Source organism: Salmo trutta, chromosome 16, assembly GCF_901001165.1.
Source record: "Salmo trutta chromosome 16, fSalTru1.1, whole genome shotgun sequence".
Taxonomy (NCBI): Eukaryota; Metazoa; Chordata; class Actinopteri; order Salmoniformes; family Salmonidae; genus Salmo; species Salmo trutta.
Window position 1 is genome coordinate 29,684,025 of NC_042972.1, and position 15,826 is coordinate 29,699,850.

At 43.9% G+C, this 15,826-nt stretch overlaps 1 protein-coding gene across 2 annotated transcripts in view; it reads left to right on the forward strand.

The window, feature by feature from the left end:
* Positions 1–15,826, forward strand: part of slc4a8 (solute carrier family 4 member 8) — a 58,964-nt gene that overhangs the window by 16,972 nt on the left and 26,166 nt on the right. For both annotated transcript variants that reach the window (XM_029693880.1, XM_029693879.1), the window contains exon 2: positions 14,504–14,585. In XM_029693880.1, coding sequence (XP_029549740.1) covers positions 14,504–14,585 — 82 coding nt within the window. The remainder of the gene's footprint in view (positions 1–14,503; positions 14,586–15,826) is intronic.

The window sequence follows — 15,826 nt, forward strand, 5'->3', positions numbered from 1 at the left end:
AGTCAATCAAAAGTTAAATTACTAAAGTTGCTAAGCTTGCTAGATAACCTCCTTCAACGAATGACAGAATATCTCCTATATTTGGCAAAATCGAGTTGACGATTATGCAGATAGCAGATCAACTCATGAATAACAGGGAGATGAAGAGTGGAAGTAGTTGCAATATCAAGGTATCTTAACCCAGACCAAAATATCCATATCTTCTCTCATACCGTTTGTTGATCACACATTCTCTACCGAAGCTCTCATATGGGCAGCAATACGAGACAGAGCAGAGAAGCGAGGAAAATGTTATAGCGGTATTTTGACATACTTAGATGAGAGACGTGCTTTCATAATGCAACCTATGGATTACAGAATAAAGTTAGGAATTTTCATGCGAGACAGGAATCAGGATTTTGGGTTTCAGTGAGATTGGGTCCGGACAGGAAAATAACCTAGGCTCTAGGACAGGAGAAGATATAGTTTTCCCTCATGTCTCTGAATTGTTAACATACTTCATGTCTGTGACAGAGATGACTATGTAGTGAATTGTCCATAGGCCTACCAAGAGGCACGTGTTTTTTTCTAGGCTATACTGTAGGGGTTTCCTGTAGAGTTTATTAACTACATTCGGGTCGGGTGTGCTGTCCAGCAGTGTCAATTATGTGTGTGCTTTGGATTTATGGCGACTTTGTGTGAAGTAAATACGCTAGGCTAAAGGCTTCGATGCAACAACCTGTTTGATTATGTGCTATTGTATTAGTTGGTAATCTGCTGCTTTGGAACTGCATTAGAGCGACATTGGGGGAAAATGTTGTAATTTCCCGGGTCTTGTCATTACGTTTTTTCAGGAAATGTGAACAGTGTTTCCAGGGCAGTCCCGGGATCCCGGTTATCCATGTTAATCCCTAGAAGGTACCAGCTGCAGCCACTCCAATTAGGGCCATGCCCTGTTTAAGCAGCACACCTTGCTGCAGTCAGGCTGCATTTACACAGGCAGCCCAATAATGTTATTATTTTTTTACCACTAATTGGTCTTTTGGCCAAAGCAATGAATTGGTCTAAAGATTAGAATTGGGCTGCCTGTATAAACACAGCCTCCGAGCTCTATTGGGTTCGGTGGGTCTCCAGCCCAGTGACTATCTCAAAGACTATGGACCTTTTGATGAAATGTTTTTGATAGACTGAACAGTCGAATGGTGGCAAGAGATATTTCAGTTACAGTTTTGACCTCTGTTGAGTTATTAAGTGCTTGAACAGTGATATATACTCTGATTTGAGCTAGGCCTTTTATTTAGCAGTTTGAATTCCGCTTTGAAAGTGATAAAACAGCAGGACATTTTCATGTTTGTACCGGTCCTTTGGCTCCAGTGTCCCGGTCATACACACACACACACACACACACACACACACACACACACACACACACACACACACACACACACACACACACACACACACACACACACACACACACACACACACTGTGCCAGATGATGACAGACTGGACCTGGTCCAGGTTTGTAATGATCCATCAAGGGTGTGTCAGAACAGCCATACCTTGATTAGTTTATGCCTATGATTTAGGGTCTGCAGTGTTGCTGCAGACCCCACACACACGCATGCCTGCACATACACACAAAATTACAATTCCAGTGCAGCCCTGGCCGTGGATGCAGAACCATTAGCTGTCTTGGACCAGTGGAACCACACCCTTGTTTTTGAATCCTTCTTTTTCTGTTCAGTTGATTGAACAGTTAAACTTTGAGACATTGTGACAGAATATGTTACAAGGTTAATGGCTTGTTTGTTAGAATAGACTCAGTTTGTGATTGTACTGCTGAATGGAGCTCTGTGTGGAAATGTGTTAGTAAAACATCCTGACCGAGCTCCTCTGGTTGAGTGGGGGATTTTCGTTTGTCTTGCTCTTTGATGGATTTGCGTGTGTGTGCGTGCGTGCATGTGTGTGTCGGTTTGACGGTCTGTCTCCGGCTAAGGTCAACAATATTGACTGGGATTTGCCAATAATGACATAGAAAAGGTACACATACTACACACAGACACACACACACACACACACTGCTATAACTGTATTATACATTGATTTTTATTTTATGTCCTCTGAGCCATCTAATAACACTTCTGAAAGGTTGCTGCAACTTTGTAACAATGATATTGAAATATAAGAGCAGCATTTCCTTGATCTGAAACCAGATTTAAACCCTCAGATCCAGTACAGTATAGGGCGTTGTCAATAAAAAGTCACAATACGGTGCATAGCGTTCGATTTGCCTACTGGGGCGCAAGGAGACCCCCACCTGTAATTTCAGATATGTGAGGGTAGCCCATCCATTTGGCATGTAGCTACACTCTTAGAAAAAAAAGGTGCTATCTAGAACCCTTTGAAGAACCCTTTTTGGTTCCAGTTAGAACCTTTTTGGTTCCAGGTAGAACATTTTTGGGTTCCATGTAGAACTCTTTCCCCATCGGGTTCTACATGGAACTCAAACGGGCTCGTCCTGGAACCAGAAAAGGTGCTCTTATGGGGACAGCCGAATAACCCTTTTGGAACCCTTTTTCTAAGAGTGTAGCTACTGTAGCTGGCTAGCTAGCTAGGCAAACAACATGTCATTGGCTTGCTTCATCAGAGATTAGGCTTTTGGAAAGAGCTTGACATCGGCAAGTCCTCGTCCTGGTAAAGTTGTCAGTTGGACTATTGTCATCACCACTATAGATGGCAAGAAAATCAAACAATATTTGGATATATAGCCATTTATCCCCTGAAAGTTTGCTTGTTATGTAGCTAGCCATATTGACTTGATCTGTTTAGCTAGCTAATTTGACGTAGTCCATCAATGTAGCCTATCATGTCTGTCAGCAGAAATCGTGATTAAAGACTCATAAAAACAATGTGGAAAAGGAGATGTTAGGTAACTGCGCTAGGTAGGCCTACATAGGTTGAAGAAAATAGTACATTTGGTCTACTTATATGTGTAGCCAACTGTACAACGTTTCTACTAGTAGGTTGCAAAGTAAACATTGTCAGCTAACAGTACATCTGCAAATGCACCCTTCTACTGCTTGACAGACAGAGCCCACAAAGGAAGGGAAATGAACCTAAACCACTCATACTTGTCAGGTATAGGTAACTTTTATTTTATATCACTCAAATATCCAATTAATGGTGGCCGATAGTGTGCAATATCATGAGGCTACCCTCATGTATCTGAAATGACATGATCAATTGATGTTTACTGATGGTGAAAAGCATGCGGTTACTTGCTCTATAACTCTTATGATAGTTCAAAATGTGTGCAATTGTTTTGCATGGAATAATCGGAAATTTGTCATTCTGACTACGCTCTTCAAGAGGTGATGCTTTTACAACCAAATAGTTAACATTTATATAACAGGCCTTTGAAAACTGCACGCAGTTGTCAATGATTTTAGTGGAGCTGGGAGTCTTCTTTCACCCCAGCAGGCAAATCAAAAGCTCTGCACATTATTGTGACGTTTTATTGATGACGACCTATAGGGTCAATGACATGCACAGGCCTTAGGGCCAGATTTTGACTTCAAATATATGCTTTTTCTACGCATGCCTTTCCTATGCACTTCTCAGTAGTTGGTATTCAGACTTACCTTATGCAGGTGCGTAACAGGCTTTGCAGGTGCGGTCCCCTTGCAGGCACTAAAAACATTTAATTAAACCGCTGAAAACCCTCCCACTTGATGGCCAACAGATTTTTCATTCAATAGGGTTTTCAGTACATTTATTGTCTCTGTTTCAGCACCACTGGTAGATTATTTAGGTAAAACATTTTTTTATATATATTTTTTTATATACAGTGCATTCAATCTTGGTTTCATCAGACCAGAGAATCTTGTTTCTCATGGTCTGAGAGTCTTTGAGTGCCCTCCAAGCAGGCTGTCATGTGCCTTTTACTGAGGAGTGGCTTCTGTCTGGCCACTCTACCATAAAGACCTGATTGGTGTAGTGCTGCAGAGATGGTTGTCCTTTTGAAAGGTTCTCCCATCTCCGCAGAGGAATTCTAGAGCTCTGTCAGAGTGACCATCGGGTTCTTGGTCACCTTCCTGAGCAAGGCCCTTCACCCCCGATTGCTCAGTTTGGCCGGGTGGCCAGCTCTAGGAAGAGTCTTGGTGCTTCCAAACTTCTTCCATTGAAGAATGATGGAGGCCACTGTGTTCCTCAGGACCTTCAATGCTGCAGAAATGTTTTGGTACCCTTCCCCAGATCTGTTCCTCGACACAATCCTGTCTCAGAGCTCTACGGACAATTCCTTCGACCTCATGGCTTGGTTTTTGCTCTGACATGCACTGTCAACTGTGGAACCTTTACATATACAGGTGTGTCCCTTTCCAAAATCATGTCCAATCAATTGAATTTACCCCAGGTGGTCTCCAATCAAGTACAAACATCTCAAGGATGATCAATGGAAACAGGATGCACCTGAGCTCAATTTTGAGTCTCATAGCAAAGGGTCTGAATACTTATGTAAATAAGGTATTTCAGTTTTTAATACATTTGCAAAAATGTCTAAAATCCTGTTTTTGCTTTGTCATTATGGGGTATTGTGTATAGATTGCTAAGGATTTTTATTTATTTAATCAATTTCTGAATAAGGCTGTAACGTAACAAAATGTGGAAAAAGTCAAGGGGTCTGAATACTTTCTGAAGGCACTGTATAGTTTTTTGTTGGTACTTTTACCCCCTTTTCTCCACAATTGGTAGCTACAGTCTTGTCCCATCGCTGCAACTCCCCTACGGACTCGGGAGAGGTGAAGGTCAAGCGCCACGTGTCCTCCGAAACACAACCCTGCCAAGCTGCACTGCATTTTGACACACTGCTTGCTTAATCTGTAAGCCAGCTGCACCAGTGTGTCAGAGGAAACACCATCCACCTGGCAACCAAAGTCAGCTTGCAGGTGCCCGGCTGCCACAAGGAGTCACTTGAGCGTGATGGGACAAGGAAATCCCGGCTGGCCAATTTTGCTCCGTCTCATGGGTCTCCTGGTCACAGCCGGGTGTGACACAGCCTGGGATCGAATCCGGGTCTGTAGTGACGCCTCAAGCACTGCAATGCAGTATCTTAGACCGCTGCACCACTCGGGAAGCTTAGGCACATTTTAGGGTTAGGAAATGTATGTATGAATCATTAAAAATCAGCTTTGGAGAGCCTTTACGCACAAAATATATTGATGAAACAAAAATACAGTGGTTTGATTCATCCTGAATGTTGTCATATTCCAATTCAATCCATGAAATATTGAAAAGTGGAAAAAAGTGTACAATAAGTTTTGAACAATAGTGCTATAAGTCTACTCTAATCCTCACTAATCATGGAACTGTATGACAACGGTCCAGTCATTGTGAACAGTGTGCCAGGCTCCAGGTTTAACCTGCTGAGTGTGGTCTGACTTCCATATTGATTCAAATAGGCTACATGTCCCAAATTATTGCACAACTTGTAATACGGTAGTCTAATATGATCCAGTAATGCTAGCGATCCCCAGAAACAACTACACGGACCCTACAGAGGAAAGATCCCCAGGAACAACTACACGGACCCTACAGAGGAAAGATCCCCAGGAACAACTACACGGACCCTACAGAGGAAAGATCCCCAGGAACAACTACACGGACCCTACAGAGGAAAGATCCCCAGGAACAACTACACGGACCTTACAGAGGAAAGATCCCCAGGAACAACTACACGGACCTTACAGAGGAAAGATCCCCAGGAACAACTACACGGACCTTACAGAGGAAAGATCCCCAGGAACAACTACATGGACCTTACAGAGGAAAGATCCCCAGGAACAACTACACGGACCTTACAGAGGAAAGATCCCCAGGAACAACTACACGGACCTTACAGAGGAAAGATCCCCAGGAACAACTACACGGACTTTACAGAGGAAAGATCCCCAGGAACAACTACACGGACCTTACAGAGGAAAGATCCCCAGGAACAACTAAACGGACCTTACAGAGGAAAGATCCCCAGGAACAACTACACGGACCGTACAGAGGAAAGATCCCCAGGAACAACTACACGGACCCTACAGAGGAAAGATCCCCAGGAACAACTACACGGACCCTACAGAGGAAAGATCCCCAGGAACAACTACACGGACCCTACAGAGGAAAGATCCCCAGGAACAACTACACGGACCTTACAGAGGAAAGATCCCCAGGAACAACTACACGGACCTTACAGAGGAAAGATCCCCAGGAACAACTACACGGACCTTACAGAGGAAAGATCCCCAGGAACAACTACATGGACCTTACAGAGGAAAGATCCCCAGGAACAACTACACGGACCTTACAGAGGAAAGATCCCCAGGAACAACTACACGGACCTTACAGAGGAAAGATCCCCAGGAACAACTACACGGACTTTACAGAGGAAAGATCCCCAGGAACAACTACACGGACCTTACAGAGGAAAGATCCCCAGGAACAACTAAACGGACCTTACAGAGGAAAGATCCCCAGGAACAACTACACGGACCGTACAGAGGAAAGATCCCCAGGAACAACTACACGGACCCTACAGAGGAAAGATCCCCAGGAACAACTACACGGACCCTACAGAGGAAAGATCCCCAGGAACAACTACACGGACCCTACAGAGGAAAGATCCCCAGGAACAACTACACGGACCTTACAGAGGAAAGATCCCCAGGAACAACTACACGGACCTTACAGAGGAAAGATCCCCAGGAACAACTACACGGACCTTACAGAGGAAAGATCCCCAGGAACAACTACATGGACCTTACAGAGGAAAGATCCCCAGGAACAACTACACGGACCTTACAGAGGAAAGATCCCCAGGAACAACTACACGGACCTTACAGAGGAAAGATCCCCAGGAACAACTACACGGACTTTACAGAGGAAAGATCCCCAGGAACAACTACACGGACCTTACAGAGGAAAGATCCCCAGGAACAACTAAACGGACCTTACAGAGGAAAGATCCCCAGGAACAACTACACGGACCGTACAGAGGAAAGATCCCCAGGAACAACTACACGGACCCTACAGAGGAAAGATCCCCAGGAACAACTACACGGACCCTACAGAGGAAAGATCCCCAGGAACAACTACACGGACCTTACAGAGGAAAGATCCCCAGGAACAACTACACGGACCCTACAGAGGAAAGATCCCCAGGAACAACTACACGGACCTTACAAAGGAAAGATCCCCAGGAACAACTACACGGACCTTACAGAGGAAAGATCCCCAGGAACAACTACACGGACCCTACAGAGGAAAGATCCCCAGGAACAACTACACGGACCTTACAGAGGAAAGATCCCCAGGAACAACTACACGGACCCTACAGAGGAAAGATCCCCAGGAACAACTACACGGACCCTACAGAGGAAAGATCCCCAGGAACAACTACACGGACCTTACAGAGGAAAGATCCCCAGGAACAACTACACGGACCCTACAGAGGAAAGATCCCCAGGAACAACTACACGGACCCTACAGAGGAAAGATCCCCAGGAACAACTACACGGACCTTACAGAGGAAAGATCCCCAGGAACAACTACACGGACCTTACAGAGGAAAGATCCCCAGGAACAACTACACGGACCTTACAGAGGAAAGATCCCCAGGAACAACTACACGGACCTTACAGAGGAAAGATCCCCAGGAACAACTACACGGACCTTACAGAGGAAAGATCCCCAGGAACAACTACAAGGACCTTACAGAGGAAAGATCCCCAGGAACAACTACACGGACCCTACAGAGGAAAGATCCCCAGGAACAACTACACGGACCTTACAGAGGAAAGATCCCCAGGAACAACTACACGGACCCTACAGAGGAAAGATCCCCAGGAACAACTACACGGACCCTACAGAGGAAAGATCCCCAGGAACAACTACACGGACCTTTTAGAGGAAAGATCCCCAGGAACAACTACACGGACCCTACAGAGGAAAGATCCCAGGAACAACTACACGGACCCTACAGAGGAAAGATCCCCAGGAACAACTACACGGACCTTACAGAGGAAAGATCCCCAGGAACAACTACACGGACCTTACAGAGGAAAGATCCCCAGGAACAACTACACGGACCTTACAGAGGAAAGATCCCCAGGAACAACTACACGGACCCTACAGAGGAAAGATCCCCAGGAACAACTACACGGACCTTACAGAGGAAAGATCCCCAGGAACAACTACACGGACCCTACAGAGGAAAGTTCCCCAGGAACAACTACACGGACCCTACAGAGGAAAGTTCCCCAGGAACAACTACACGGACCTTACAAAGGAAAGATCCCCAGGAACAACTACACGGACCCTACAGAGGAAAGATCCCCAGGAACAACTACACGGACCCTACAGAGGAAAGATCCCCAGGAACAACTACACGGACCCTACAGAGGAAAGATCCCCAGGAACAACTACACGGACCCTACAGAGGAAAGATCCCCAGGAACAACTAAACGGACCTTACAGAGGAAAGATCCCCAGGAACAACTACACGGACCTTACAGAGGAAAGATCCCCAGGAACAACTACACGGACCTTACAGAGGAAAGATCCCCAGGAACAACTACACGGACCTTACAGAGGAAAGATCCCCAGGAACAACTACACGGACCTTACAGAGGAAAGAAAGGTACACGGAATGGAATGATGCAAAATGGAAGATACAAATTGAAGCAAAACTAACACTAAAGTGACAGTTATAAATGTATGTGGGTATTACTGACGGGGGAGGGGGGTTCTAAACTGACAGATGGAATGGTTTTAAGATGGTCATACTCAGGGGCGGAAATCGCGGGGGACACGGGGGGGACACGACCCCCCCCATCCTGGGAAAAATATGATTTGTCCCCCCCAATATATCACTGAAACATAATTATGTAATTTAAATAATATTAATAATATGCAATGAAAGCAATTGTGCTGATTATAGACACTTAATAGCGCGTTCTTAAGTTTCAAAAGATTGCGACCCCCCCACCCTTTGCCTCACAATGGTTTGATCCACTGCCAGTTCCTTAGTTGGCAAGGTAACAGAGGGGGCGAATCCACTGTCTGAAAGGCACTCAATGAACGTAACTGACGTGAGGTTAATCCAGTCAATCGCGCACACACACTAGCTGAATATGCAGAGCTAGCGCACAAATATTAACTATTAAGCTAGCTAGTACCTATTCCATTTATGTGGCCTCGTCAAAGATGGAATCTTTGCTATCGTCAATTTATTCCAAGATGAGCATGCAGATGATGTAAGTTAGTGCTTCAAAGTCCCTGTGATAAGGTTAGCGATAAACTGGAGTCCAAACTGAACAGAACTACACTCTCTTCTACCATTGTCTTAAATATATTTAATGGTCTCTTTGCAAACGCTAAATTGTCGCAAGGGAACTTTTATTTATTTATTTTATTTCACCTTTATTTAACCCGGGTAGCAAAGATTATAACAAACACCACTGAAACGGAATTGGTGCTCGCTAGCTTTGCAAATTCAGCTATTGTTGGAAGCCAGCCAATATGAAACTAACTATTAAAATTACAAAAGGTTGAAAAAACAGCTGTCAACTCTTGTCATTTTAATCCGTTTCACATTTGCTAGCTACCTTTTAGATCGAAGCCCAAATAGAAGGATAAAAGATAAGATGATAGAAGCCCATCTCCTACTGTAAATAACCTACACACTGTGTGTGTAGCCAGCCAGCCAGGTAGAAAAATGGCAGAAAAATAAAAGACGGACATCAGAGTATTTTTCAGTACACCAAAACGCAAAGTAAGAACCCTAGTAGCCTAATATCTCAAAGACTAGTTGATAAAATGTTCATAAGAAAGAAATGAAATTCTAATGGAAATGTTTCACAATGATGTCATTAGGCAGAGCAGGCAACAGATGGCACACAGACGGCAGAGTCGGGGACAGATATGCAGGGACAGACTGGCAGAGACAGGGAGTCTCAGGTAAGTTTGTTGAGTCTTTGTTTGGCAACATTATGAAAGGTTCTCAATTTTTTTGACTTGTAAAATAGGAACATAATTGGAAAATGCCATGGATACCCCCACTCTCAACTTAAACTGGTGACTGAACTAAGATTTGTTAAAGGCAATGGTCCTTTTTGCATCCAATGCAAAAAAAACAGATCCCTCTAGATTAAACTGACAGATTTTTTAAATGTATTATGTTACTTAGAATTGCGTGCGTTAATCGACTCCAGTGGGTTAACATGATACAAATTGTAAAATAAAACAGAGAAAAGCCTGGGTATATAATTTAAACATTCTAAAGCGTGTTCAGCCCTACAGAAACCTATAGCTTGAGTCTCCAAATTTCATTCATTCAAATTATGAGGGCATAAAATTTAAATTCTGAATAACGGCACAGCTATTTATAGCCTACTTCACTGTGGAAAAGGGGAAATCATCTAAAACAATTGCTTTGTGTATTTACAATCCCCTTCTCCTATAAGATTACTCATTTACCTAGCTCTTATAAATGTAAAAATTACAATGCATGAAGAATGCTGTTATTTTTATCGGAAAAAAGAAAGTAGGTGCTTTTCCACCTTGAACCGGCAGGTTCGCTCGACCTTATTCATGATTTCCTCTTGCGTAAAGGTGGAGTTATTAGGGAATTAAGTCAAGGTCAGAATATAGCGTATCTGTAGACACACCTCTGCCACACCTTAACTTCTTAGATCTCTGCCCTGAACGAATAGCGGGTGAATAGCTTGCAATTCTCATGCTTAAGTTCAAGGTCAGAATACTGATAGAGAGAAAAGTGCATAAAAAGGGAATTGCTTTCCATTTATGTGCACTTAACTAGGGTCGGAATCGTCTCCTTAGTGAATAGATAGATGCCACAGTTTCCCAATCATATCCTTATGTAGTTGTCTAACTAACACACACACTCTTAATGCACACTCTGCTTATTGTTTTACCCCCTCCAGGCACTGACTGAAGTGTACTAGGGTTGTCACGATGCCAGCATTTTATTAACGATACTATACCAGGCCAAGTATCACGATACGATACCAGGTAGTATCGAGAGACCACAGGGAAAATGTGTCTCCGCTGTGCATCGTGGCACACAACTTCCGCATCATGCCTGCATTCTTTTCCAGAGAACTCATAGCCCCTCATTGATTAAACCATAATGATTGACATGTCATTGTGGCAGTAAGCAGAACAATAATACATGAAACTCTCATTGCTGTTTCGTGGTTCTTTTGATCGGTAGGACGAAAAATTCAGTAGTATCATATGAAACAGTACTATGGCATTCATAAATCTTGGTATCATAAGTATCATAACGTTTTGGTACTGTGATATTACCATGGTACCGGTATACCGTGCAACACTAAAGTGTACACGCACGCACACATTCACGCACACAGGAACACGCATTCACACACTGATATCCATATGCATGAGGAGAGCTTTATTTAATCCCTACTGTTAATCCCTACTGCTTGGTCAAAGGTTGGTAAAGGTTGCATTACTACGGAAGAGTAATGGTCAGAGTGGGAATTCATCAGAAATGACCCCCACCCACACTGTAGACTTAACACCAAGTACATAAGGCCTGCTTTTTACTTATTTTTTATTTTATTTAACATTTATTTAACTAGGCAAGTCAGTTAAAAACAAATTCTTATTTACAATGACCTACCAACATGTAAAAGGCCTCCTGCGAGGACGGGGGCTGGGATTAAAAAGACAAAAAATATAAAAATATAGGCCAAAACACAGATCACAACAAGAGAGACACCACAACAATACATTAAGAGAGACCTAAGACAACAACATAGCATGGCAGCAACACATTACTTCTGCATGTGTGTTCAGTTAAACAGCTCTGTTGAAGATGCTGCAGATTACAGATGGAGTACTCCTGGTAAACATGCTGAGCTCTGAGCATTAGGTCCAAACAGATCACTTTCCCACAAGCACACCACCCACATCAACCAATACTACATCACTCCCCCGCTCCTCCCTCGCACACACACACACACACACACACACACACTCTCACACACACACACACACACATACACACACCCGCACACAAACTCACACTGCAGTGTAAGCAAAAAGAATGTGAGAACACCAACAATGTTTATCATAAATGTGGTGAAACAAGTTCATGTAGAAACCTTGATCTCTCTGAAGATACGGTACAACATCACAACCAACTAGCAGCATCAGTCAGTCTGATAGATGTGTCGCTTTGTTTATTTATTGATTCAACTCTCCCTGGATGGCACAGATTGGAGGTTTCACTGGCCTGCCTGCCCTTCACGTCTCTTGTCTTCTTCAAGCCCAGGCCTAATTGTGTGTGTACGGGTGTGATTGTGTGTGTGTCTGTGTCTGTGTGGGTGTGTGTCTGTGTGCACATGTATGTGTCTGTGTGTATGTGTGTATGTCAAATTTCAATCAAATGTATTTATAAAGCCCTTCTTACATCAGCTGAATCACAGTGCTGTACGGAAACCCAGCCTAAAACCCCAAACAGCAAGCAATGCAGATGTAGAAGCACGGTGGCTAGGAAAAACTCCCTAGAAAGGCCAGAACCTAGGAAGAAACCTAGAGAGAAACCAGGCTCTGAGGGGTGGCCAGTCCTCTTCTGGCTGTGCTGGGTGGAGATTATAACAGAACATGGCCAAGATGTTCAAATGTTCTTAGATGACCAGCATTGTCAGATAATAATGATGACAGTGGTTGTAGAGGGTGCAACAGGTCAGCACCTCAGGAGTAAATCAGTCAGTTGGCTTTTCATAGCCGATCATTGAGAGTATCTCTAGAGAGTTGAAAACAGCAGGTCTGGGACAGGTAGCGTGTCTCGGTGCGTGCGCAAGCGTGTGTGAAAGAAACAACCATCTGACCTATAATCCACTTTTTATGCATTAGTGTCGTCCTCTGAGGCTCCTAATGTGAAATAGCCTCTGGGGCTGTTCTGACTGAAGTTTGAGTTCTCTCTGAGTTAGCAAGTGTCTGTGCTTTGATGCTGGTTTTTGATAGGAGATCATCAGTTAGGGCCAGTTAGTGGCTCTTTGGAACTGAGAATGGGGTTGGGTGCTCCAATTGACCTTATGACCTGTACGCTCTCGTTGGCTGGCCCTCTCTTCATACTCGTCGCCAAACCCACTGGCTCCAGGTCATCTACAAGACCCTGCTAGGTAAAGTTCCCCGCTCACTGGTCACCATAGCAGGACCCACCTGTAGCACGCGCTCCAGCAGGTATATCTCTCTGGTCACTCCCAAAGCCAGTTCCTCCTTCGGCCGCCTCTCCTTCCATTTCTCTGCTGCCAATGACTGGAACGAACTACAAAAATCTCTAAAACTGGAAACACTTATCTCCCGCACTAGCTTTAAGCACCAGCTGTCAGAGCAGCTCACAGATTACTGCACCTGTACATAGCCCGTCTATAATTTAGCCCAAACAACAACCTCTTCCCCTGCTGTATTTATTTATTTTGCTCCTTTGCACCCCATTATTTCTATTTCTACTTTGCACTTTCTTCCACTGCAAATCTACCATTCCAGTGTTTTACTTGCCATATTGTATTTACTTTGCCACCATGGCCTTTTTTGCCTTTACCTCCCTTATCTCACCTCATTTGCTCACTTTGTATATAGACTTATTTTTATACTATATTATTGACTGTATGTTTGTTTTACTCCATGTGTAACTCTGTTGTTGTATGTGTCAAACAGCTTTGCTTTATCTTGGCAAGGTCGCAATTGTAAATGAGAACTTGTTATCAACTTGCCTACCTGGTTAAATAAAGGTGAAATAAATAAATCAAAATAAATGACCCAGATGGCGAGAACTCTGAGACACCTTGCTGCCTGCCTTCCTCCGGACTTGCTCCAGAGACCATCTTTGCTTTCTCTCCCCATTTGACCACCTCCCTCCGATGACCACTCAGGCCATGCACTTTCACGCCCCTCCACGTGACCTTCCATCTCATGAATGATGTTGTTGTTTTCTAAATTGCTTGTATTTTTTGTGTTGCTTTAAAGCGCTTTGAGATTCATTATGTAATGAATAGCGCTATAAAAGTAAAATGTATTATTATTATTATGATGTTGATCTAGCTCCTCACAGCTTCTGTTTGTACATGTGACTGTGTGTGCGTGTCCGTCTGTGTGTATGTCTGAATGAGCGCATATGTATGTGTGTGTGTGTGTGTGTGTGTGTGTGTGTGTGTGTGCGTGCGTGCGTGCGTGTGTGTATGAGGCAAAAGGGTTATTTGGCTGTCCCCATAGGATAACCTTTTTGGTTCCAGGTAGAACCCTTTTTGGTTTCAAGTAGAACTCTTTTGGGTTCCATGTAGAACCCTCTGTGGAAAGGCTTCTTCGTGGAACCTAAAATGGTTTTACTTAGAACCAAAAAAGCTTATTCAAAGGTTTCTCCATTTTAGGTTCTAGATAATACCATTTTTCTAAGAGTGTATTTTCTGTGTTTGTATCTTCCAGAGGGCAGATGAGGAAGTGGTAGTGGACCAAGGAGGAACCAGCTCAGTCCTCAACATCCACTATGAGAAGGAGGAGCTAGAGGGTGAGACACCTGACCACCTCATTAACCTTTATCTGTGTGTATGTGTGCTTAGCTATTGAGCTCATACATTTTTCAGTACAGGAGTCGGGAAACCACTGTTCATGTGCAAGTGTGTATATATATTTGTGTGTGTGTGTGTTTGTGAATGTGTTTGTATGAGCATATTTGTATGTGTTAGCACAATATTGTGTACCACACAGGTTTGTTCATGAGAGAATGCGAAGTGTGTCTTTCTTTCTAGTGTGTGTAAGTGTGTATGTGTTTGTCCATCCATGGCCGTGTTCTGGTGCAGATGGATAGAGATCTACATTAATAATAGATCCGCCAGGTAGGCCTGAGCAGGTTGAGGGGGGTCTACTCTGTCATTGGTGTGTGTGTGTGTGTGTGTTGTCTCACTTTCCTCTGTAATGAAGAGAAAGCTGGATAGAGAACTGAACGCACCCTGGTGATTTGACTCTTCTAACTCTCCTATAACACATTATTCTGACAACTTTCTTATATTATTAACGGGTAGCGGTCGACTCACATCAAGTACATTTGCACTGAATGTTTATCAAGGTAGCTGACACGCGCACACACATACACATACACACACACTCATGCACAAACACAGGCACACACACACATACACACACACGCATGCACAAACACAGGCACACACACACATACACACACACTCATGCACAAACACAGGCACACATACACACACACGCATGCACAAACACAGGCACACACACACATACACACACACTCATGCACAAACACAGGCACACACACACATACACACACACTCATGCACAAACACAGGCACACACACACATACACACACACTCATGCACAAACACAGGCACACACACACATACACACACACTCATGCACAAACACAGGCACACACACACATACACACACACGCATGCACAAACACAGGCACACACACATACACACACACGCATGCACAAACACAGGCACACACACATACACACACACGCATGCACAAACACAGGCACACACACATACACACACACGCATGCACAAACACAGGCACACACATGCATGCACAAACACAGGCACACACACATACACACACGCATGCACACACACACACATACACACACATACACACACACGGATGCACAAACACAGGCACACACACATACACACACACGCATGCACAAACACAGGCACACACACATACACACACGCATGCACACACACACACATACACACACATAAACACACAC